This window comes from Lingula anatina, chromosome 2, assembly GCF_051362555.1.
Source record: "Lingula anatina isolate TDL-2025a chromosome 2, LinAna3.0, whole genome shotgun sequence".
NCBI lineage: Eukaryota > Metazoa > Brachiopoda > Lingulata > Lingulida > Lingulidae > Lingula > Lingula anatina.
The window spans coordinates 13,856,397-13,883,586 of NC_141768.1; the positions used below are offsets into that span (position 1 = coordinate 13,856,397).

The 27,190-nt window shown below is 35.8% G+C and overlaps 1 protein-coding gene across 4 annotated transcripts; it reads left to right on the forward strand.

Moving 5' to 3' along the window:
- The first annotated feature begins 1,467 nt into the window (after window positions 1–1,467).
- LOC106155607 (transcription factor 7-like 2) lies at window positions 1,468–26,418 on the forward strand. Of its 4 annotated transcripts, XM_013530509.2 has the most exons (12): window positions 1,468–1,725; window positions 1,857–1,929; window positions 2,285–2,385; window positions 13,272–13,413; window positions 15,703–15,787; window positions 17,792–18,001; window positions 20,480–20,666; window positions 21,399–21,561; window positions 22,004–22,076; window positions 22,801–22,888; window positions 23,906–23,924; window positions 24,120–24,287. In XM_013530509.2, the coding sequence occupies exons 1-11, from the start codon at window positions 1,582–1,584 to the stop codon at window positions 23,915–23,917; spliced, it is 1,278 nt and encodes a 425-aa protein (XP_013385963.1). In that variant the 5' UTR covers window positions 1,468–1,581; the 3' UTR covers window positions 23,918–23,924; window positions 24,120–24,287. The 4 variants fall into 4 exon arrangements, with proteins under 4 accessions (XP_013385963.1, XP_013385962.1, XP_013385964.1 ...); XM_013530508.2 differs by lacking the exon at window positions 23,906–23,924 and having other exon boundaries at window positions 24,120–24,333; XM_013530510.2 differs by lacking the exon at window positions 22,801–22,888 and having other exon boundaries at window positions 24,120–24,333.
- Window positions 26,419–27,190: the final 772 nt, after the last annotated feature.

Below are 27,190 nucleotides of genomic sequence, written 5' to 3' on the forward strand. Positions count from 1 at the left end.
CTACTTTCCGGAAGATTTTTAGATAGGACGTTTATCTGGGTTCATCTCAAGCGTGCAATTTAAAGTTAAACGCTCATTTTCTTCCTACATTTAATTTGTCTATTCATCCAACACGATGTAATTACCACGTGTCGAACATAATTGTTACGATTCTAAAGAGGTACAAATTGCAAGGATGCTCCTCGTGAAAAATTCAGGTGTTGTCTCCCTCCAGAGGTCGCTGTTGTTTAATAACCCAGGTCGCGATTAATGATATCCATATATGGTACTACAAAGGGAGCCGCCAGAGATCAAAGGGAGCCGCCAAAATGTGGATTGTCACTATATACGCTCTTCCGCTGTTAGAGCAAGAGCAAAATCATATCCATAATTTAAATGCTGCTTCTGCACGTTTGTGATTGGAATTAATCTCCTGGGCTCTCAGGCTCGGATTTTAAGAGAATGAAATGTCTATAGAAAAAAAGCTGAGCGTGGTAAATAGCTAGCTTTCTGCACGGCAGAAGCCGCGAAGAAACAGGATGGCGGCGAGATCAAAGACTCGCTTAAATGCCCTCGGAAAACATTCGCACTGTGTTTGTTTGCAATGGCCACATTCCTTTTGTATTTTAACATTGAGGTGGAAGAATGAAGTGAATATTGAAGAATAAGTCAGGGGAGCATCCTCTTGCATCTGGGATGACAATGTGTTAATATATAGTCTGTGTAAATTTACTAAAACATTTATAGCTAATACACAACTTGTGTTTCTTAAAAAAAAAATTATAAACGGTGCTTTTGAAATACTATATTTACCCCTGCCGTTTGGTTGTTTCACGTATGTTCTTTATATAGGAGACATGAATACCTTTTTCTTATTTATTTCTTGGATATAAATTTATTCAGGTTCCATTCAAACGCTATGGTTTTCTGTTTACACACACACACACACAAACACACACACACTGATGATTTGTAACCACTGCCGTGTGTGTGCTTGTGTGCACTTTTTTTTTCAAATACCATGGAACCTGCTAACAATTCTTTTACATAATTGCGGGGACACAAAAACGAATACCGGTTATTCTACATTTACTGAAATTTCCTTATTCGTATTAAAAAATAACTGTCAAGTTTGTATAAATTTCGTTTACAAAATTTTGGTTCACGGAATTAATTTTTGTTTTAGATAGAAAAAAAAATTCCAAAAACTAATAAATATTTTTTACTAGATGCAATTGTTTAAAAACAGAATGTATGCTTTTGATTTCCGTGAAAGTTAATCATTGATTGTCAATATAGAAGTATGATTTAATGCAGGGGTAATTGTAATAAAATGCGCTGAAATAATGAGTGAATGAACAAGACGCTCTCCGTGTGTCAACTACTTAAACCGAAGGAATTTATACACCTTTAATGCCTCTGTCTTTCTCGGGCTCTGATTGGCTAGTTTTGAACGACATCAGCGACCCCTTTACGGCCTTTGTAAGGTGCCCTAGTTAGTGCCATTAATCATTACCGACTTTCATGGCGGACTTCAAAGGAAGTACCGAAAGAAGTGTGAACTGGCTCAAAAATTTAGTGTTGTAGTAAAAACTCTTGGCCATGCCGCATGTTAGTTCTAGCGGCGGAGATGACTTAGCTTCCTCGGACGAAGTAAAAGTGTACAAAGATGAGGGAGAAGAGGGCGAACCATCGTCCGAAAACTTGTCCGAAGATAAACTCGGATTAGTCACTGAGACAGAAGAGGTATGGTGGTATTTTCGAAATGATGATAGATATATTTCTTGCGTTCGGATGAACTTTGAGGCTGCTATGGTTTAAATTTGACTAGTCAGCCAGAAGTAGAGCAGGTATCTTATTATTATACTGTTTTCCAGGGCAAGAGTTCAACCATTCCATCAGAAAACTATTCAAGAAACGTAAAGGAAGGGCCTCCACCAGAACACAACGGTAAGGTGTTTTAAAATTCTAAAAAGTTAATGCAAAAAGTTAATTTATGAAATAAATAAAGAACGTATGTAAGTTTTTTATGCATGTAACACTTAATGATTTAGAGCACAGAACACAGAGATTAAATATTTAGTAAAGTTAAAACTTGACAGTTGCAAAGTTTCATTTGTATTTTGACAGATTATGGCATTGGTATCTAGACACATTGAGTTGTAAGCAGAAATGTTCCCTGTCAATATTTCTTGAAACATTTAAATGAATAGGTATATGATATATTTTTCATGGCAAAGCAAAACTTAGTTTGTCTTAATTCCCTAATAGAAATTCATTTGAATTTTTATTTTTTAATTTCAAGGTATAAAACACACAGGAGTGTCACTTATTGATCCCTATCACCCTACACCCATAGGTTATGTGGTTACCCCTTATCCCTATCCAAATGGTGCTACAAGTTTGGTAAGTACTGGTCCTTCCATTTTAGTCATCTCATTTTTCAAATACAAGATTATTTTCACAGGCTAACAAAGGCGAGCAGATCTGTTGAAATAGGTAGGCTTGAATAGCATATAATTGCCCCGTTATTGTTGGCAAGCAAATTTCTATACAGGCGGATCTATTATATTTCTGGTTTCTTATCCTCCCAGGCGAAAGAAAGAAAAACAGACCGTATACCTCCAGGTTTTAATCTTTTTTTAACTGACCTACTGGGTGATTTGTTAACAGTTTCAAGTAACATATTATATAAAAGATGACAGAAAAGATGAAGCCTTAATTTTCTGGATTAACTGCATATTTTGATACGGCTACATACTAGTGACCAAGCTGAGGCGATTAATGCAGTGTTTGATTTATGATAACAACAGATTGGGTCCAGTATTAAGATTAGTCAGATATATTGCACTGAAACTTACCCCTGTGTAATATATATGTACACTCCACAGAAAGCTCTGTGCAAATACCACTATTTACCGAGGAGTGAAACAAAGGGATGTGGCATATGCTGGTTAGCTTCAAGGTTGAGGCTTTGCGAAAACAATACCCCAGTATGTTAGAGGCAGCAAAATATTCTGAGGGATACATTAATTTTATTTCAGCAGACCCCCAGTTGAAGTTTAGTAGTTTTGAAACAGGAAATTGAGTCTATTTTGCCAGAATCTTGTTTGCAGCTGGACTGGTTAAAGAAACATTTGAAATGTCAATCATAATTATGTGACATTTTAACCCTGACAAATGCAGATGCTCCCTCTTTTCACTCTTGGTTTGTATTTAGCAATCGGAATAAAGCCTCTGGTAGACCTGGAAGCCCTTTAATTTTGTTGCGAAATAATCTTGTGCAACGCTAGTTTGTTTCTTCTAGGGCTTAACTCTAGGGTCTCCCTACCCTGGTTGGAATATTGAACTGACAAGTAGGGTTTACACCCAGAGGCAATAATGAAAATGATCAGAAAGCGAAATAACACAGAGAAATAGCCCAAATTGCTTGAAGATCTATTATCATCCTGAAGAATAATTGTATTGAAATGAGACAACCCAATATCTACCTGGCAGTAATTCAATAGAACTATCTGAGACTCACAATGGATACTGGCAATATTGCTTCAGCAATCATTTCTGCAAATCCTTAGTTTTGTTTTAATAATGCAGACTATTCATTAAAGAAAGTATGCGTGAAAGTATTTTTTTTTTTTCAGTGGAGCCATTTTCATTTTTACTCCTAGTCACATTGCAGAGTTTTACATTTAACGTCAAATTTATTTGTAACTTCTTAAAATTGTCATTAAAATACGCTGTATATATCTCAGTGGAAAAATGTAACAATATATAATTGCTAATTTAAAGAACATAAAAAAGGGAACATTTTGTGGAGCAATTTGTTAAAGACTATAACATTTGTTGCTATGGATTTTTTTTTTTGAGTGATTGACGTGAAACCTGTTGGCTTACATGAAAAAAGGTTGAGACTGTAGCAGCAAAATCTCTTGTTCAAACAAGTTCTTTGAATCCCCAAAGCCCTTCCAAATAATGTCTGAAAAGTCACCTTGTTATTGTTATGCTTTGTTATGTCTGGGAAATCTTGTTTTGAAAGAATATAGATGACGACAATGGACTTGCCATTTTCTATGTGAAATCTGGAACTTTTTAAGACACCTGAAAAAATTTAAACAAAAGAACATTGCCAGTTTTCAGTTAATATTCTTGACCACGAGGCAAGTGAAGAGTGTTAAAAGATACAAAATCTGTAACCTGAGTATTTGTCATTTTTATGGTTACTTATTTGCGACAAGTTTTCTTTTCCTCAGAGCAAAGTGCAAGTTGTCAGTTAAATTTTATTCCCCCTAAGGTTGTCTGGTTCACAACAAAGCTCCATGTTAAACTGTACATATTAAAAATCCATCACAGGATTGTAGTTCAGCATATAATAATACATGCTCCTGCTATGCTGGCATTTACATCCTTTAACTTAGTGTAGACAGTATGGTAGTTAATGAAGTAAAGCAATGTGGTCCCCAGCCAGCTATGAAAATGATGGGCATGTCCATTTCTTTTGTGCTTGGAGTGCGGTTCTTTTGTGCACCACTGTATCCTTGGAATCTGGGCCACCATTGGGGCTGGCTGAGCTGTTGGCATCAATTGAGACAGAGAATGATTGACATTTTGGCATGTGTCTGTGTACATAACCTGCCCATGTTTAGATAAAAGGGGTCTACCTTGCCTGCATGGAGCCCATTCAGTGAGGATTAGTGGGAGATGGCCTTTGATAAGGCAAAAAAGACATAAATTAATAATGTGGCAGTGATCTTCCACCCTTCCTTTCTTTTATGAATAAATAGACAATGAGAAAAAATATGTAGATGCCTTTCCGAGGACCTGTGTTAATTGTAGAATATGGTTGAAATTTATGCAAGGACAAGCACCTGTTGACCTTCAGTGCCTCAAAAATTAAATTCACCTAAGACACTTAATTAGGTGGGTCATCCAAGGTACATGTAGGCTGTTCACACTTGCCCTGAGTTACATAACTGCCCTTTCAAGTGGCAGCAGTAGTTAAGTGCAATGGCTATTCCTTGCTGTGTCACTTTTAGATTATCAGCTAAGGAAAAAAAATCATGACCACGTCAGGAAGGCAGTTGTCCATACATTTCACCATAGTCTGAGAATGAAATAAAAAAAAAAAAAAACATTTTAAAATTGCATAGGCAAAGAGGAAAAGGATGACTTTGTAGGCAATGACTTTGATGGATTGATCTCCCTATAGCCTAGGGAAAGTAAAAGGTAACAAATAACTGTTCAGCAGTGTATAATTTTGTATGAGTAATCCTCTGATGTGAATGTCTGTGACTGCCCTTCAGTGATAACTCATTGTTACAGAAAGAATGAAGTGTCATCAGGATGATGGAAGGCCCACTTAACAGCTGTGAAGGGCCAGGTAGATTTGGCACTGTGGGGCTGCCTAGCTTTACACATTGGCTGTGGTGGTGATGGTGTGTTTAATATGAACTGGGCTAGCAACAAGGTTTAAGACAAGGGTAAAGACACTGTGTCAAAAGTGTTGGTGGTTCCGGTGAAAATTAAGTAAAAATGTCTTCTCCTATCAACCCCAATCCCACCTCCACTAAAAGCAATGTCCCAGCTGATGTCTTATGTTATAAAGTTGAGCTTTATTAATGAAAAGTAAGATAAAATGATTTTGTCCAGATTAATGCAAAAACCAATTGACTTCTCAATTTGAAAGCTTATCAACAGATGTACTGTATGCTGTGCAAGACACTTCACAGATAAATACGAATTTTGCAACTTCGAACCAAAATCTTCTCTCTACTTTTCACACAAAAAAGACTTTGAGTGAATAGGTGAAAATGAATTGAAGTTGTCAAACTCAGTGCTTCTCAAGCATTGAGAAACAGTTTTTCTGTGCACCTGAGCTGTGAGCAACTCTTTGTTACTTAACCCCCACCCCACTTGGAGCTGAAGTATTTGTTCACAGTGTTGCCATCAATGATACCTTGTTGAGGATCAAGTGTGCAAGGCACCAGATACAAAACACTGTGTCAATTGACTTATCACGTGCTATTCAAGGATGAGAAAAAAGATTGTATTGTAGAGGCGGAAAAGAAAATATGTGCTAAAAGACCTAGGGAATTGCTTCTCTAGTTGTGTAACTAATTGGAAATGCTGGGAGCAATAATTTTTTTTCTGGTGCAAAATTCATAAATTACGATTCAGATAAATTCTGAATGATATTCTTGTGAATATAATAAGCAGTGTAATAGAAATTACATTAAAGTGGTTATTTTGCCCAGTCTGTTTTTTCCCTCAAACACCTGTCTCTTAGTAGATATAAAAGTTCACACCTAACGGTGTAGATACAGGCATTTTCAACACAGTGATAATTGCTGAAACTGGATGATAAGTATCTAATGTTTCCATGTAAATAGCTGTCATGTATGGGGTAAGATTAGCAGTAACTAGCATCTTTGTGCTCTTAAAGTCCTTGCAGCTTAAAGGGGATGGGACTTCCCTTCATAAAAGTTTTTGTTATTTGGAGCTCATTTAGCTGACAATTGCATGTGACATGATGCAAAAATGCATGAAAAGTGATTCAGCACTCTACATATCTTAATTTTCGTAATTTGTCTAAAAAACTCTCTCTCTCAGTTCATCATTTCAGCTAGATCATGTTGCCCTTTCATTGTTTAAAATATGAGGACAACCAGAAGAAAATAAAAATGAATAAAATGTAGTCATGATTCAAAAGGTTGGAAGGGGGTTCTTGTTTTGCCTCAACTCAAGTAATAGCAGCTTTGGCTAAGTTTTTTTTTATTCTATATTCTATTTGTGGCAGGTTTTGAGTGATTGATAGGGCCCAATGTTCTTCACATTCTATGTAGTTCATAGGTACAGAATTAGTCAGCATTCTGAACAGCAAAGACCCATGTGAAACTCATTATAAATAAGAGAAGAAATGAAAAATGGAACATGTGTTTGAACCCTAACAGCCATCCTAGCTGTGGATTTATTTGTGGTTTTTGCTCTAGTTATCCAGCTTGGTAGCTCTGCTTTGAACGGCAAATAAAAAATTTGGTTTGATATTATCTTGGTCCCTTTTTTTCATTCTTTTGAAATTTATTTTATCTAGTGATGTACGAGCATCATTGTTTCATCAAAGAGACACCATTGCTTCTGCACTTTTTCCTACTTTATATTATAATGTAATAATTTGACACACCAAAGAAAACCAAGATCAATCAATTTATTAAAAAAAAAAAAAAAGAAATTTGAGAACATATTCAATTTTGATGGATAGCGGTGTTCCAATCTGTAGTGATTAAGAGAGGGTATGTCCGCTGATTAAGTAGAGAATGAACTTCCAGAAGGGGAAATTGACAGAGGACAGGTTGGTGAACATCGAACTCTTGATAGCCTTGAAACTATAGCCAGCACTTAGCTGGTGTAGACATTTTTTCCATCATTCTGTTTCCTGTGAGCCTCACTGCCCAAGGGCGCTGAATACATGGGATTTGTAGCGCGAAAGACAAGCTATCTGATCAAAGTGTATGGTATGAAGAGCCTCTCTGCTTAACACTCAGGAAGAGACTAGACTCTTGATAGGTGAGAAGTTATTTTTTTTCTTCTTCATTAAAAATTAAAGTTTTAAAGTTATTTTTCTCCAATGTAATATTTTGTACAAACTGTCAAACAGCCTTCAAACAGAGACTGGTTTATTGCTTTCAATTTTACCTAATTCATAACATTTTAAATTACAGATGTGGCATAGAAAGTGCTAGCCATTGGCTACCAGGATGGTAAAGTAGTATACCATCAATGCTCCTTGAAAAAAATACTACTTGTAAATGATGACACATTCCATTTGAAGTCATGTTTTCAAAATCTGTTTATTTGACAACAAACAAATTCAATAGTGAAAAAAAAAAAAGATTGTTGAGAATATGATAAACAACAAATGCATGCTGTGTTTGAGTTAAATGTCAACTCATTGGCATATGTGGGGCTTTGCATTTTAGCCGTGTCAGCCATTGTTTTGATAAGTTTTCCACTTGTTGAAGTCCTATGAAAGTAGTGTAAGTTATTGATTACCAGTGTAGTTTTAAGGGCTGATTTCAATGGTCCTGCACCTGCAGAGGAGGGGGTCCTGTTTGTTTAATCAATAGGCCTCTGAAGAACAACAATAACAAACACCTCTGTGGAAATATTTTCATAATTGGTCATAATTGAAATAATACTGAAAAGTAGCAACAGGTATTAGGAGCTATATGGGTCTACAGTAAGTAAGGGGAGGGGGAAAGTGGGGGCGTAGTAGAAAGGATTAAAATGGACTACCTTTACTCCACCCAAATAATTTTTGTTTGCCAGACAGTTATTTGGAATATGTGTGGAAATGCTTTTGTGATTAGACATTTTTCTTGTGTATTCATGTTTACTCAAGATCCAGCTCTATTTTGACACTCTGCCATCAATTAATGCTTGAACTACTGTTTTTATCCAATGAATTGATATTTATTTTTTACTACATAACATACAGCAAAGTCCCTCTTTGACAAGTAGAGAGATTAGAGATTTTGATGGGAATACCTTTTCGGTTCCAAGGTATTTTGGCATCTTTGTTTTGTTCATTTATTTTAGATTAAGGTGACTCTTAGAGATGTTTATATTGTCTTAGTCATATTTTACCTGTGTTAAAGATTATTTGTCTCTCTTTTAAGAATGGTCGTGACCCCATTTACATAGACAAACTTTTTCAATTGAGGGACGATCCAGTGACATTAATAGTGCTGGTCGTACTTGTCTCATTCTTACAATAACTTGACTGCTCACAAGAAAATGTTCCGCTTAAATTCATTAAATAATTGAGATGCTGTTCTATTTTGATTTAAGAAAGGCTTTTTTTTACTCCCATAGAAGCTTGCCTAGTCATCAGTTGTCATGTTGAAAGGAAAATTGGATTGAATGCATCAGTGTTAAAAAGCAGAGGTCACATCATGGCTGACAGTTTGATTTGGCTGACAAAAGGAACAACAGAGTTTTCATTCTATCAATCATTCTGCAGCAGTTATTGCCCTAGCTGCAGAGTATAGTTATGTGAGAATTTTTATACTTATTATAGCGAAAAAAGAAAAAAAGAATTGTGTTATTTTGTTGGTCATAGATGGTGTTTTATGAGATAATTTCAGTTTGGAAAATTTTTACAGGGGTATGACAGAGCCTTCCATAGATCTTGTATTGTGAAGGAATCACGAAGGAAGTAAGGGGAGGGGTGCGAAGAAGTCTTTTGTCTAGACTGGTTGATGTATCTGAAAAATACATGAAATAAACCACATAATATAACAGTAAACTACCACGATACAAAGAAAAAAGTATTTCAATACAGTTACATGTCATGCTCACTGTGAATAGGGGCCTAATATTCTTCCAGTTGCTGAAAATTTGCAGGGAGTGATCTCATGTCATTTTCGTGAAAACCAACTATTCATAGGGCCCAAAATGTAAGGTAATAAAGTTATCAATTTATGACACAAATTATCAGAAATAAATGTTTCATTTTTATGGGGGGAGGGGGAGAGTAAGTGGCAAGGGTAATAATTAAATAAAAAATATATAAAAGTCAATCGCAAGTAATGATAGTATATCATAATGACTTCTTCTAGGTCTTGACAAGTGACCATCTTTAAACAACAATCAGCATTGTGAATTGGTAAACTTAAAAAAGTGATTAAGAAGTATAAAAGATGGAATTCATCTGATGTCAATATACATATCTTAATAGAAGACCTCCATTGCCAAGACCATCTTAAAAATACCAAACAGGTTATTATCATGTTTTCCTACATTACGTTAGTTTGTTATATGATAAGGGTAGATGCGGGTTGTTTTTAAATTCATCAGCAAATGAACATGAAGACTGATTGTACCTAGGGGAAACAGAATGTTATTTTGTTTTTCCCTGTCACAAAATTCAGCATATGCAACCTTACGATTACGTGTCAGAAAAATCCTTACTTTTTGCAATTAATTTTTCTCCAGAAATTAGTTGGATTGCAGAGTTGACATTCTATTGTTGTTGTAGACAGCTAATTAATTTTGAAGAAAACTGGTGTAATCTTTGATTGTCATCTCTCCAACTGCATCTCTTATAATATTGTGACAAAGAACTCTGACAATGTCTTTTGTGAAACATGGAATCTTCTCGTTGTCCAATGAATTTTCACCAATAAATTATTTTTGGTAGAACTCATTTTTTTAGGCATTTAATGTCATAGTCTGGAGATTTTTAGGAGGTGAATGTTAGATTATATTGTTTAGATGCACAGAGCTGATCCAGATACAAAATGTATTTGATGAATAGTTTGTCCTCTTCTTCTGATATGGGTAAGGTGTGATATTTGAAATTGATCAGTTTTGAATGTTGCATATAGGCAAGGAAATGTTTCGTATTCCTTGCCTGAGATGGAGGTGGTTTCAGGGAAGGCTACTGCTTATATTGCCACATTTAACGTAGGCAAGACTAATTTATATCACCATCCAACAATAGAAAGTTGTAAATCTGTGAAATATGAACTTGTACATTCATGAGTAGATGAAGTCTTCCATCTTTATCATATCATCTGATAGATGGCTGTATACGCGGGTAGTAGTATCTGATATAGGGCTGTGGTTTTCAATCCTTATAGAGGAACTTTGAGGCAGGTACAAAGAATGATACAATGATAACAGGAGGGGTTCTTTTATGGGGAGGGGGGTGCATTACATCTCCATTAGGCCCCAAGAATGGATAATGTTCTTTTTGTATGTAGTAATGATGTTTATTACTAGACAGATTATGTTTAAGCATACATTTTTTCCCTTCCTATTTTGACTTCTTATTGTGGAAGTTGTCCTGGTCTAGCGGAGTAAGATAAGACATCAGTATTGTTTATGTTGGTACCCGCCCTTCCTTGGCAAGACCTCCGTTTCCCCTTAACACTCACACACAATGTGTGGCTTATAGGGATGGGGAAAGTAATGAAGTTGTTCACCATGAAACTGCCTCTGACATGCTAGCCAATACAGATATGAGGCTGTCAGTGCATAAAATATATCATAATATAGACTGGATTGACTGCCATATATGTCGACCAGGCACCTTATGCCCAAATGTCCTGTCTAAAATAAAGTTGGGATATGTCTTCTCTCTGTACAGCCTGACTGGTCTTGTTTCTTTTGTATTTCTTTGTCTGTGTAGACACTCAGTTTTAGGGTTTATTAGAATGGTGGTCATGCTTTTTCAATTGGGTTGTATAGCAGTGCAGTGTTTTACACATCTTTTTTCTTTTGTCATGGCCAGATGATTACTGTGTATTTCTAGACATCAAAGGCACCGCGCCAGCCTAGTTAAACCAATAGAAGCACTAGGCAAGGATCATATTACATTGGAAGCTTCATGCTTAACATGTTGCTCTAGTTTGTTTACTAGTGTATGGGTTTGGTACATGCGTATGGCAGGAGGGGGGACTGCCTTTCACTTCCCATTTAGACCTGGAAAATGATGTACTTTTTAAAAAGGCAGACAAACCATTAAGAAACCTACTCCTTTTTTTTTTTTTTTTTTTTTTTTTTTTTTTTGCTAGTTAACCGTATAGAGTTTTTGTTTTCATTTTTTGCAAAAAAAAAAAATATCAGCATTAATTTTAATAAACAAAAACCTTTGTCTGAACTGAAACATTTAACATCTATTTTACCTCAGCAAAAAATGCTGTTGAAGCTACCACTTCAACAACACTTCAATCAATTACATCATTTAAACATAGACTAATTAAATCATTTAAACTAGTATAATTGATTTTATGGAATAAGTATGGAGGCAGTAAATTTTGCCATGTCTGTATTAATCACTTAATCTTAAATAGATTTTATTCAGCCCTCCCAACACTTGTAGAAATATGGTGAGTGGATATTGCATTGAGTCTTTCGGCCCAAGCCTAGAAGCTTGGGGACCAGTGAAGACTTGCAGGTCAGGGAAACAAAAGGTCACTTGCCTTCAGCGGTGCTTTTGATCTTTTTCCCCCTTCCCAATGTTGAGGCAGTCTCCACATTACTAATGCCTATAATCACTGATAGACTGACTTGATTATCTGATCACTACTGAGATTTCTTAAATGATTTTCTTGTTGTTCTGTCAGCCTGTGTTTTTTATTTAGCTACAGTCTAGTTAGATTAATTCTCAAAACACCCTGCCTGTGAAAGATGATCGATAATTGATTATTATCTGCCAGAGGAATTGTTAACAAGACAATGATCAGTGTTAAGTGCCAAGATGAGTTTGATATATTATAGCTGTGGTGAAGGGGGATTCTTACACAGAGTTTTGTATTTAATGTTGTTTAAGGCAGGCCTGTTTTAATGGCCTTAAAAAATATAATGTATTGAGTTAATCATATTACTTTGATGTCCTTTCATTACGTAGAAGGTTTAGAGTATGCTGCCAAATGAACTAATGTGTAGTTCTTCAGCATATTTATTTTTTGTCTTACTATTAAAGTCATAATAACTCTTCGTTTTGGCCAAAAATTTAATTTTCCTGGAAAAAACGGCAATTTTCCCGTACTTACCAATGGCCAACGACCCCATTCCTGCATTCAAAGTTAATCCAGGGTTTTTTTCCTAAACGTACGGTTTTTTGTTAAAATCTCTTAAGAGATTTTAACTGACGAAGCTCTCTCTGACATTGCAAAGTCACTGGTGACCTACTTAAAACCGTGGGAAATGCAGACAACAACAACACTATATAAGACTCGTGAGATATATTCGTCTTTTTGTTAAAAATGCATTTATATCCACAATGTGTGCCATTCTGGGCTTTTCGTTATCCGACGCACTATACAAAAACTCGCAACTTACGTCTGAGGGTTTCCCGCCATGTTATTTTGGTCTCGAATGAACGCGAGAATCCGCGTGACACCATTACGTCATTAGCAACGAATGCACTTGTCGACCGGAAAAAAGGGATCGAAAGCCCTATTGACAAGCACAGATTTTAGTTTTCCTACAATAACGGCCGTTTTAGTGGTAAAATACAATAGAATATATTTCTCTGCGTTGTTTACAATGTATTTCATGCGGATTTTTGAATCTGAAAGGAAGAGTTATTATTGCTTTAACTATTTATATGTCTCCAATATTTTTTCTTTTAGTCTAATCAATAATCTGCACTACGTATGAAGAATAATATTCAGTTCTTAATTTTTATATATGCATCTATCTATATGCAAACTATTGCCACTTTAAATTGATACAGTTTTGAATAAGCAGATGTTTAAATTCACCTGCTTCCTTTGTGTTAATTTCAGGCTAGCAGTAAAATGCCCATGGTGCAGTCCCACCATGCTGGTGCCCTGGGGCCTCTCATGGTGTACAGCAATGACCACCCATTTTCCACCCCACCACCAGCTCACCTAGGCTACTCACCTGTCTCAATAGACCCTAAAACAGGTAAGTACTAACCGTGCTTGATGGTTAAGCTTGCTTATAGTGCCACGTGTGTAATGCTTTGAAACTGGAAAATTTTGCGAATGGATGTATCATTGAAATTGTAAACTGCCCATTATGCATATTTTGTTAGTTGGTTAAATGGTGGGTTTATAATGAATACAGCTGGGTAAATACTGAGATTAAAAAACATTAATTTGTGATTTAAAAAAAAATGCACTTTGGTTCGTGACCAAAAGTACATGATAACTGACTGTTAAAGTTCAAATTGTGACCAATGAAATGATACCATAAGAATGGACAGTGACAGGTTTTAAGAAAAAAATTATAGTGACAAGGTGAGAACCTGGAATTACCAGGCTCAGGGATAATTGCTGATAGAAAACCTCTAATTGGAATAGGGCAGTAAACTGCGACTGTCAACATGGTAGGAGGTGTCAGTGGACATAGTTAATAGATTAAGCTGACCACTCTCCAGAAAATTATATTTCCCAAGCTATTTAACTGTCACTAAGAACTTTTCAAAAGAAATCATCGTGATAGATTTGTTGCGAATGCTAAGGATATTTTGAGGTAAGATGTAAAACATTTCTGTGCCATTGCCTCACTTAGAAGTGAAAGCTGTCAAGTGATGGTAATATTATGGCACATTTTGATATTTTGTCTCTCTGTCACGACATGCCCTAGAGAGAGAAAGAGAAAAAAAAAGCAGACAACTGAGACTAGTGAAATCATTACCCGTCTTCACTGGGTGGCAGTTGATCAACTTTCCTGCCACATATGTATGTTTTAACAGTGATGTAATACATGACAGATCTAGGTGTGAATCGAGTGTCAACATTTACTGTAGTAGCCTGTTTCACATCACAAAAAATTACAATGAAAATGTCTCCCTGCAGACTCAAATATGTCTGTTATCAATTTGAGGTGATTTATTTGCTGAAAATACACATACTTGTTGATGTAAAATATTCATCTCTTTGCCTGGATTATTGACCATCACCTCAGAGGAAATGATATGATGTTATTGGATTTATGGGCCCTTTTAATGTTCAGCAAACAAAAAGGGTATAATTCATTGGGAGAAAGGAGTTGTACACTAGTCTGCATACAGTCTGCACATAATGTATTGGCCTAGTTTGCAGCTTTCAATAATAGTCAAGGAATCATTATGGCTTGAGAGAAGCCATAAATCCTGGCTGCTGGCATTTTGACAGGCAATATCACTGACAGACTGGCTTTTGAAGCACACCTACTATTCAGGGGAAAACCTTCTGTATTGTGTTCAGGTTTGACTATATAGAGGTGTTCCGCATACATTTTTTTTGGCAAATATCAATGTTTTGGCATATGTCGGTCTCCTCTTTTGTTTTTCCTTTCTAACACCACAAATCCAAGTGCCCTTTGGGATTTATGATGCGAACACTTCTTTTTTTGTCAAGCCTTAATGGTGGTGTTATAAATAAAAATGGTGTTTGAAATACATTATATGTTACTCAAAATTGCATGTTGAACTGTCAGTGAAATCAGTAGCTCTGCATTTACAGGTGCAACCATCAATAAAATCAATTATTCAAGTGAAAGAATCATTGATTTTGCTACCTGTCGAACTATTGAATGCCACTACTTGTATTTGACAGCCTGGAAAAAATGAATTCAATACTAACCCTTTGTATGTAATACCAGACATGATACTTTGGTATATGTGGTTCTCAGCTGCTCATTTTGTATGTTGTCTTTATTTAAATCCCAACCTTCACAGCACACATTTTGGATTTTTATATCATTTCTATTATGGTTCATGAAATTTACATTGAACTGAGATTGTTAATATGAAATGACAGTTATAACTGGTGTTGCGTGGAAAGCTCATCATTTTGAAACGAGTGACAATTTGGAAATGTAATTAACCTTAGTGTCAATTTTTGATAACTACAATGACAGTTTAACTACATGTAAAGTAATTTGGCTTCCTATTGGTTTTTGTAACCTATTTACTTGGGTAATTGAAGGTCTTAATTATGGTTTTACGTATATTGCTGATATTAAGACACGCATTTTGATGTGTTCTAATTTTTTTTTTTGTTAATCATTTCTAACTCAACATATTTTTTGCGTGAATAATAAAATGTGACTCATATTACCCCAAAAACATAAATGTAATAATAAATTGATAAATCCCAACCATAATATGAATATATTATTAATTTACTGTAATTTAAATGGCAGTCATGGTTTCCTAAGATATGCATAGGCCATATATGATATTTGTACAATTTTTGATTGTTCCAGGTTTGCCAAGGCATCCTATGTATGCACTCCCCCCACCACCAGGGCAGTTCCCACTCTATAGGCCAGATATATCTCAAGTGCAATGGTAAGAGTTTGCCCTGTCATGTTTTTTAAAATTAAAGCACAATAACATGATGTCATATAATAAAGTATATTTATCAAGAGAAGTGGCAAGATCCTAGTGGTGCTGCTAAGGATGTCATGTATTTTAGATCTGTATATAAGCAGATTTTATAAGACATGAAAATAGAATGCTTGTGTTCAATATGATCATGTTTGAAAGTTTGTGTGTGTGTGCGTATGTATGTATGTATGTATGTATGTATGTATGTATGTATGTGTGCACCCAAATGCGTAATGGTATGATAATAATTTTTTGACTCTTCCTAGATAAGACTTGCATGTATGAAGAATATCAATAAAGTAATTTTTTTTTGGGAGGTTATGAAAAGATCATTTATTTATGTATTGCATGTACACGTTTTATGTTTACCAGCACATAAATGTCCAAGTTACGGAAGTAAACATGCAATGATATGAATAGAACAAATAGCTTAACCAAGGAATATATTTAAATAGATTGAGGGAATACATGTTTTGTGCAACATGTCATGTGGAATATTTTCGAGTTTAATTTGCTGTGGGGGGACAAAATAGCAAGTAGAAGAATTTTACTGGTGATGTTGTTTTTCCTCTAAGGCAAGGAACTTTTGACAGCAAATGTTAAATACACAGTTTGCAATTCAATTGACCTTTGGCTGTGTCCTTGCCGGGCTGCCCAACCTAAAACAGACCTAGATTACACGTGTTCTTCTGGCCGCAATTCAGAGTACATGGTACCGCAAGGCGGCCGTGTTCTTTTTCATTTTTTACGCAACTGGTCTGCATTAGATGCAGCAGACCTCTACTGCTGTGTAAAGTTCAAATGCAAAATCCTATTGGAAGTACAAACAAATGCCAAAACAAGCTAAATTTTTAACACTAGAATGAGGTGAACATTTTAACTTCTTCTAGCAAGGATTTGTAAAGTAACAATGAAAACTTGGCCACACATCTTCTGCAGAAAAGAGTTTAAAAAAGCAGGAGGCTGGTTGTTAGAAGTGGTGTATGTTTGCCATGTTAAACACGTGTTGAGCCCCAACGTGAACAAAGCACTGCAAATCCCTGGAGGGATATGAAGAGGAGAACTTGTTTCTGACAACACACCTTTATTTGTAAGCACTGTGTGTTGATATCCACTTTAGGAATAATACATTATTTGCAGAAAAAAGTTTTTACATGGCAATTTTGGGACTTAACAGGGAAGTGGGATCGTAAGTTAGTAAAGTGAGAAGGCTTCTCACTGAAAACCCTGCTTCAAAAAGATGAGTTTTATACCCCTGAGAAAAGACTTTCAAGAACTGATTAATGTTACTAATTCTATGTAATTACACAAATTTGTCGTGTTAATTTCTCTGTTACTGTCTGAAGCTTATCTTGAATATAATGAGGTTAATAGTTTTAAATCTGAAAACAAAAGAGAGGAGGCACAAGTCATTTACATCACAAATCATTTCCACACCTGCATAGTAATGCACACATGCAGCTAAGAAAGAACAAAGAGGAACATCAGGTGACAGACAAAACACTGAGTCCTCTCTTCCACCAGATATAATATACCAGCATGAACTGGATAATGTTCAGTCAATTTGTCAGTTTTGTATCGGTAAGGTTAATATATACTTTTTTTACATAAATAAAATAAAAATATGGGCAATATGGGAGAAGGAAAGTCATAGCAACAGAAGTTTATTTTTATTGAAATTTGTGACAAAACAGTGTGGCAAAGGTTTCCATTTCATAAATGAACTCCAATGTGTGGTTTTCTAAGTTGTTCATTCTAACAACAGCATTCTCTCTCTCTCTCTCTCTCTCTCTCTCTCTCTCTCTCTCCGTATGTTATTCTTTTATGTTCTAAGAATTCTTATTTGAAAACAGAAAAATTCTAGCCATAGAGGCATATCATTTTGCTTAAAAATGTCTATTCTCACAAAAGATGGGATCACTCCCAAAAGAAATAAAGAAATAAAATGTTCTCTTGTTGTCTTAGGAGCCCTCCAGGCTATCCCATCACCACAGCAGCCTTTGGTGGCCATTACCCGCCATCACTCAGTACTGCAGGGACTTTCTCAAGATTTACACATCCAGGCTTCATGCCGCCCCACCCTGGGTTCCACCCAGGTTTAACACCTCCGCCCCTCCTTACTACGGGACCAAAACAGGAGCACCCACCACAATCACAATCACAAGAGAACCACAGGTAAGAAATATCTGCCTCATTTCCATGTGTGTTTTCCTCTAATTGGTACTATTTGTATACCTGAATTTTTTTTTAAATAGATAGATGATGTTTTGGTTCCCAGTATTGATCTGTATAATTCATAATACATCAGGTAAGATGAAGAGATAGTGCCTGGATCTGTTTTTCTTTTCATTGTGTCCTTTTTGTCTAGAAAAAAAAACAGAATTAGAAATATACGGGTTCAGTAAGAAAGGGCAAGTTATTAAAATGAAGACTTTTCAGCCATTGGTAATTTAAATCATAGGGGAGGTGTTTAACATTATGCTGTCAATTAACCTGTTTTGCTTGCTTTTTTGTAATTCAACAAAGACAAGCTAAAAACACAGCTTTCATCTGATATGGCACTTGAGATTAATGAGAAATATTTTACATTTGTACATATATTTTAAAATATAAGCACTCTAATGGCCTTTAGTTGGGAATAAATTGACTCTGGGATTTTGACGAATATATTTTTGCTGTTTGGCATGAGGGTGTGCTGACGTTTCTTGGCCCAGTATATGTGTGTTTGACATAGCCAGCACAGGTGCTGGGTTCAGTAATTCTTCCATCTGCTTAAAGTTGAGATCTGGGAATGCCTGCTCCAATCCCTCTTCATTTCCCATACTCACACTAAACAAGCTCTGGTTGATACCCCAGTAGGCTGATACTGCACAGTGTAATTCATTGGAGAAAAATACACTGATGATGTATTTGTAATAGCTGATAAGTTTATGAACTTTTCATTGTCATTTCCCTCTCAAGATGGCTACAGACAGTAGAACACATTGTCATGTAGCATTGTTGTTAAATGGAGTGTCACGTACAGGTGATGAACCAATGCTGGCTATACCAAAACTGCTGCAGAAAGATACAGGCAGGTATTAGATAGAATGATGGGTGTCAAACCATTTATGTTGACAGGAAGCAGAAAACCAATCTTATGATAATGATGGTGATTCTAGTTGAGAGAAAGCAATAAATGCAAAAAAATTCAGGCACACGTGTAATATCATTCATTTCACATTGGAAAGGCGGACCGAGTGATTATAGCCACATCATCATTATCTCCACAGCTGAAATATTCTGAATATTGTGTTGGTGGTCTAGTTTTCACTACAATCCCCCCAGTCATGTCTCTTGGTCATTACACCTGTCGGAGAACCCACTGATCAGATAACATGCAAATGAGCCTCATATCATTACATTTATCTTGTTTCAATGCCCATTCTGCAGTGCCCTCATGAATCTATGCTGTCTTGGGCTTTGGCAGATGGGTTTTGTACCAGTGTCATCAGTTTAATGTTTTGGGTGCTGCTGTCATTAGGGAGGAAATTTCATTAATAATTCCTGCTGCCAACTGCACAACTATTAATCTTTTTTTCGTCAAAGCTAAAGCAATAAGGGAAAATGAATGCTTTGCTGGGGTGGTAGATATTGATGTTGTATGGAACTGGAGAACTAAAGACAGGCGATTATCACTTCTCACTTAATTACCTGAAAGAAATAAACCACCTTATTTGCATTTATGTAGTTCAAACAGTTCACAGGGTGTTATTTATGATGGCCTTTTGAAAGGTGGAATTTCGTATGCTTCTCTTTGGTCCATATCATTCCATGAATTTAATAACATGTTGCTTTCGGGTAGTTGATGAGGAGGTGTCAAAAGTCTCTTTGGTTTCTAAAGTATATTCAGAGGATGATATGTATGAAGGGGAAAATATAGGAATACTGTTGAATTTAGCAGTCCAATCTTTAGAGCAAGCAAGCAAAAGGGTTTTTTTTACCAGTAGGTGTTCAGTTTTATTTATGTTTTGTTTATCTAAGGTAAGTAATGTCTTGTTAAGAATCCTCTTAAATTCTTTTCAAATTTATGAAAAAATAAAGCAGTTTTCCCCACTTGATGAATTCCTATCACCAATTACTGTTTGCTATTGGGTATAGAGTTCAGTATGTAAAATGATAAGTCTCTTTCACTGAGTGTCACACAGAAAAATGCTGTAGCTGTGCCACAGAGCTACTTACCAATTATGCTTGACCTTGGGCTCCTTGAATTCAAAGTGATCTTGTTTTGAAGAATTTTGTTTTAAACCATAAGCAAGACATTGTGCATTGTAAAATAATCTAGTTTTCTTATTTTTTTCCTTTTGATAATAGGTTTTCTACATTTTTAGAGTCAGTGGTGACTAATCTTTTTGTAGGGTGTTTTCCTGCAAAAATAACTAATAAACACTTATGAAAACCAAATTAAGATACGGAAAAAAAGATTAAAGTAAAAGGTTAACATACACCCCACCCATCCACAGAGTGCTTGTTATAAAGTAACAGAGGCTTAAGTAAAGCTAAGGAGGCTTAAACAAAATCTATTAGAATCAAAATTGAGTAATCTTCACCAAAGTCTTGATGTTGACCCAGGAGTCAGATCTGGTAACTTAGTTTTCTGCTGTTGTGTTTCAGGCACCAGAGCTTACATGAGCAAGGCAAGAGCAGTCCAGATGCAAACGAAGCCCAAGAAAAGAAGAAACCACATATCAAAAAACCTCTCAATGCATTTATGCTTTTCATGAAAGAACAGAGGGCCAAAGTAGTGGCAGAGTGCACATTAAAAGAATCTGCAGCAATTAATCAAATTTTAGGTAGAAAGGTAGGTGACGCATAAGCTGATATATATATATTTTTTTACAAGGGGGGAAATAACTCATCCGAAGATGAAAGTCTGTTCTGTAATTTTAAGTGATTACTTTGTGATGATCTTCTGTTATGATTGTGTGATAAATGATCGATTTGAAAGTCGTTCGGTGAAGGGATCATATGGCCCTAGTATTCTTTGTGTGACAAGGAAGACACTCACATGCATGGCAATATCCATGATGACCTTACATTTGGCATCTGTGTATGGTGAAAAAACCACTTTGGAAGATTAACGTGAAATACTAGATGTTCAGTTAATAGATTTGATTCACCTTTGTTACTTTGTATGTTGCCTTTTGACATTGCAGAGACCCTACAACCTTACAGTGATCTTTTATCTTTTGTCATGGAAAACATGCAAGATTTATGGGCATGAGGAAAGGGGGGGGGGGGGAACAGATGCAACTTTATTTTAAAAAAAAGATGAAAAAATTATTTACTATTGAAGAGCAACAGTGACAAAGCTAACATTTATTGAATGGGGAAGATGTTTACCTTGTCATGTGCAGATTATTTATATCCACTGAATTGTTATCATAAGTATAGCAGTGGTTACTAATCCACTTTTCCTTTCAATATTTCACCCCTCTGGTGGCATAGATTGGATAGATCTGAGCTACAAAATTACTTGATAGCTGTCTGATTTAGAATTTTTTCTTGAACATTTATGTCTCTTTTCTTCCAGTGGCATGCACTTGATAGATCTGAACAGCAAAAATACTATGAAATGGCCCGCAAAGAGAAGGAGCTGCACATGCAGCTGTACCCTGGCTGGTCAGCACGAGATAACTACGCCTGCCACACGAAAAGGAAAAAGAGGAAACGTCAGGAATGTCAGGGAGAAAAAGGTAAGGTGTTGTTAAACTGACCAGATATTAATTCAGTAACAGTCCGGTATTATTCCATATTTATCTTATTGGGCTAACTGGTGTTCAATCATAGGGTAAAGGTGATGGAATTGGGGTTCATGCTCTTGAAGGACCTTGAGAGGGGGATAGAGATTGGGTTGTAGCTGGCACAGGATAACAAGAATGTGTGGCACAACATTGCTCCCCCCCCCTTTCCCCTTTTCACATGCATGAGATATTACCCTATGTTGTAAATAAATTGAAGTTTGCATGTTCTGTGGATTCTTTATTTTAAAAAAAGTAATGGTTTATTGCTGGTCTCGTAGGTAGTGTTTCAGGGGTTTATATACTAGTTCAGGCCTGGGCTGGCTGAATTGCCTTTTTTAGCATGAGGCCTAGAGCAAGTAAAAAAAAAAAAACATTCTTATGACATGCATTTCAGATTGCAATAACCCAAAGAAGTGCAGGGCGCGGTTTGGAGTGGACCAGCAGCATCAGTGGTGCAAGCCATGCCGGTAAGTGCCCTGGCTCTGCATGCCAGTCTGGTAGCGGAGGCTGATGCAGAAAAGTTGCAATGACGGCACTTCCGAGCTCTGTCCACCACCCACACTCTTATGTACATCTCTGTTTATTAAGTGGAATGATTGTTGTGCTTCTCATTTCCCATGTACTGAATTGATAAAACACCTTTTCAGTATCCACTTCCAATCTTTGAAAGATAACTTGAATGAGACTTATTTATTTTCGTATTATTCATTTGTTTATTTTTTGCAAAAGCAAAATAAATTTCTTCCAAAAACATAAATTTACTTATTAAAGTGGAAATATAGAAATACACTGACAGTTGCCATATCTGTGCTGTGATTGGTGGACAGTGCTAGGGGACTCCATGATGGCTGCCCAGACCATGCAGGCCTGTTTGTCATGCTGTATTCACAAACTGGATCATGTCAGTCATGCTTGTGGCCCCTCTGATCCCACCATGCCTCTAAACTTCATCTTCATGTTTTAACTGTCACCAGACAGGCAAATTGTGTGGTGGCTCTCGTGTTATCCTCTTTTCTGTGTAGTAGGCAAAAAAAAAAAATGAGAGGAAATCAATCGGTACTTGACAACAACGTGGATTGACAACATGACTAATAAACAACAACTACTACTACAACTTCCAAATCATCAGTCAATCAATCAATCAATCACTCAATCAACTTCGACTTTTCTGCAATAGCCTTCTCGTTTCAGAGATGTGCATGACAAAGAGAGCGAACAATGTCCAACTCAGGTCTCAGATGCGAGCAATCCTTCGACCACTGACATATCTTATAGTCAGGTATAGCGAATGGTTCCACAGCATGCTGCATGTCAGCTCCACCATATCTTACTGTATTATTATTATTATTATTATTACCAAATGGTGCTTGTGTCCGTTATTTTAAGTTGGAGGTGTTTGATCTCTTCTTTCTTGCATGCACAGGTCTGGCCCAGCATGATGGAGGCTGCCTTGCAGTGGGCGAATATTATGTATGCATTTTGTGTCATGAATGCAGCCGCAATTACAGGAACGTACTTTAGTACTACAAGTAGTTGTGACTTTGATTTGATTGTATTTTTGGATGTCATATTTGACATGTTGTACTCGAGTATTTGCATGACAGCTGCAAAATGTATGATTTTTTACATTTGTTTATTTTTTTAATTTAATTTTTATTTATTACTTGCTTTCCGTGGCATTCATACCAACCAACTGCATATCCATATACAAAGTAGACCTTCATCATGTGTTCTTGGGGCTGTGAAGCCTTCTCTGTTACCAAATTTTATTTCAGAATGGATAAAAAAAACTTCATAACTACAGGAAGCCCTTCTGTATCTACTAACTCATAAAAAAGAAAAAAAAATACTTGCCCCGTATTGGTCGTCGCCAATCCATAGTTGCTGCTGGTGCTTGTTTTTCCTCTACTTTGCATGGTGTTAAGTTGTCACTAATTGGGACACAGGCCAGTAGAGCTTGGCTGTAGATCTCTTACTTTATTTAATTTTGCAACAGTATTTTAGGGGGATGACACACAACATAGTGTGGACTTACGGTGCATGGTGAAGAGTGAGATTAGATTATTTTAATGCTAAGTTTCATAATATGTACATATTATATCCTTGTACATACTAGTTGAATTATCATTATTATATTCTTATTTTAAAATGGGTTTTGTACTACTTTCTTCAATTTTGCCACGTGCAAGGCATGGGCAATGCTCTCTTCATTTTAAAATGGTGATCTTTTTCTTCACTATTGAGAAGTTCTTATTACATGTATTTCTTTTTACAATGTGCATTCTATTTTCACAAGACTGGATACTGAGAAACAGGCAAGTAAATGAGAAAGTTGATGTGGTTTCATAAATGAATCAGTTTTTCTTTTAGTTGTACAACACTAACATATGTTTTTTAAATACCACTGCAGAGAAACTGGGTATGTTGTGCTTTGGCGCCTTGTGAATGGAAGGCATAAGGCAGGCTGTACATGCATATAATATCACTTAATACTTATTGTTTAATTACAGCCGAAAGAAGAAGTGCATCCGCTTCCTGATGGGAGATGATGAAGATGAAGATGATGATGATGATGAGAATGCTAGTGATGCAGAGGATCAAGCAGGAAGCGTGCCTCACGTGGACTCCACAAATGATCCAGAGAATACCAACAGTCCAGATCAGTATGGACATCACTCAGACAATAACTCAGACAGTGACCAGGAGATTTTAAAACACAACAGTGGAGACAATGAATGCTCTAGTACAAACACCCTAGTGTCCCACCACCATCATCACCAAGATGCCCTGCCAAGTACTACAACTCCACAAGTTCCTTCCTCCTCCACTTCTTCGTCAACGAGTGAAGCCATAGCCACATAACACTTACATGCGTATTACGTACATTTACTACAGCATGGACATCATGTGAGCTGTGCTCACAGACTTGATCATCATGTGGAACATGGTGGAGTGTTGTATTTATCACTTTGGCCTGGAGACTGAGGTCAGTCAGAGTGAAACACAGATGCATCTGAAAGAATCTCTTGTTCCGTGTACAGGTGAATCAATATTATTCCACAGAGGCCCGAAGAACCACAAGGAAAAATGAAAATTTGGGATATGTAACATTTATGATGAAACGGAATTTTCATATTCACTGTGGTGAAAAATACTGTTTGTCAGGTTTACTGGATTCCAGAATGAAATGCCGGAATGAAAAAAAAGAAAACTGATGTGTTATCCCATCTTGTAGGAGCACCTGTATGTGTTGGGGGTTTTGCAGTTAGTTCCATCTGGGAACATAGATTTGAACTTTTTGCAGACTAGACTGGCAAGTTGCCCTGGAAATTGAACAGTTGCTTGGCTCATAGTGGAACATTTATTTTTGCCAATGGGTTTAACGAATTTGAAAAAAAGTTATCATTCTTTTCACTAAATTGTCATCGATATATACTTTTTTTTTCATTTTTGATGAAAAAGATGGTAAAAAAATTACTTTTTATTTGTAACCAGTGTAAAACATGAATGCACCGACAGTTGTATTTTCAAGTTGATCTCAGGTGCCTATGTTTAAAAGTTCTTCAGTTTGGTCCTCTGTGGTTTTGGTTCCACACCAAAGATGTGCAACTTGTCATGCAGAAATTTAGATTTATTATTGTTGTACAGTGTAATATAAAATGTATTCTTTTAAGAAAGAATCTTTTCCTACTCAATCAGTGTAAAATTATTTATGCATGTGTCATAAAATTTATTGAAGCTAGAAGTAAAAGTTAAGTACCCTAGACAAATTCTTTTAAACAGTTGTACATTTTAAGGAGAAATTTATCATTTTGTATAAAAGCATTGTAAATATCATTATTTGAAAGTTTGCTGTCTTCAGAGAAGTAAAATAGCATCAAACTTGTTCACTGTTGCTGAGATAATAGACAAAGCAATTTTGTCAATGAATTTCAAAATAATTTTTGTAGTAAAGCATGCTACCACCAACTCTTTATCTTGTCACATTTCTGTTTAGAAATATAGGTGCTAATTAAGCAGTATGTTTGCCTTGAAACCTGCTGTGTGCAGATTATGGAGATGAATGGTTACTTTATGCAGAGTTCATTGAAATGATAATCAAATTAAGATGTTAGACATCTTTTATTGTTGTTTTATTTGTTGTATATGGAATGAAATTATACAAGTATCTTTACAGTCTGAGAAACAAATTGATGATTAAGAAGGTTTTTAGAGTTACTTTTTTAATAATCAGCAATGTTTTATAATCAGAACTGCATTTTAAATGGTCAACATTTAGATTTTTAACTTTTCTTGGTTAACTGCTTCATGGAACAATGAATGTCAGTGTTTTAGAAGATGTATTTTAGTAATTATTGGTGGCTTAAATTAATTTGATACGGATTTGATAAAGCATACACTTCTGTGATGGTATCACAGGACACTTGCACAGCTAGATTACTAGTGCCTTTGGTAAAGCAAATTTTCAGCTATAAAATGATTTTTAGTAAAAAAAAAAAAACTATTTTCAGCTTCTGCATTTTTATTGTGAATACAAAGTAGAAGTGCCTTAGCGGCGCTTTTTTTAATTTTTGGAATTTTTTCTCCACCTCTTAGTTTGCATCAAAAGGGTAATAATGATATTTTTCTGTGATGTCTCTAGTATGTGTATAGCTAGAGTTAGTGCGTCGTAAACCTCGTCGAAGCATATCATTAGCAGTGGTTAGAGAGAAAAAAGTCCTGTTGCCTTGGCAGAATTTTCAATATTTTTATTGCCTGTACAGACTGTCTCTGTAATAAAACAATCAAAGATCTGATTATATTAAGTTACTAACGTGTTTAGTTGTTTTTCTGTTCATCATCATGTAAATACATAATTACAAATTTACAGAACGTGATATAGCAGAAATTAAAACGAGCAGACCAATATACTTGGCGTTTTTTTCGCAAGTAATAAATTTGTAAGAGCTTTGGCAATTTATTATTGATAATTGCGTCTAAGCTAAAATGGATTTTAAACAATATCAACCATTAACATAATTGTCCTTGTTATGAAGTTATTTTTGGTTTGAAGCGAAGCACGCTGCGCCATACAAAATACGAAATATGGACTTCGATGTGTTAGATGAGAATTGCTTATCAAAACCAATGGCAAAGCTATCGTTTTTTCTACGATATGAGTTCCATCCCTCAAAAAATCTCTACAGCTATTATTATGGGAAAGAAATATTTTACAAATTATTTACTATAAACTTGAAATTCCAGAAGTTTTCAGATTTGGTTATTTCTATTTGATTCAAATGATTGTAGTGTTACATATTGCAGTCTCAGAAAACACCGCAAATAGATAAGAGCTGTATAAAAACTGTTTGAAATTACTACTGCAATAAAAATCAAACACTGTTCAAAGTTTCTCAAATTTCTTCTGTAGAAAATAGAGGGTCATTTACAACGTTTTATACTAAAGGCCTACTCTTTATTTTTTACAAGCCTTCATGATTTGAAAATCAACACAATAATAATAATAATAATAATAATAAATACGCCACAATAAATATCAATCCTGCAAGTGTGCTAAGAGCAAATTTCTGCGAGATAGATA

Coding starts and splice junctions, on each gene's coding strand:
- LOC106155607 (XM_013530507.2), top strand. CDS start 1,582: ATGCCGCATGTTAGTTCTAGCGGCGGAGATGACTTAGCTTCCTCGGAC. Junction 13,414..15,702: donor CTCAATAGACCCTAAAACAG/GTAAGTACTAAC, acceptor TGATTGTTCCAG/GTTTGCCAAGGCATCCTATG. Junction 21,562..22,003: donor GGAATGTCAGGGAGAAAAAG/GTAAGGTGTTGT, acceptor CATGCATTTCAG/ATTGCAATAACCCAAAGAAG.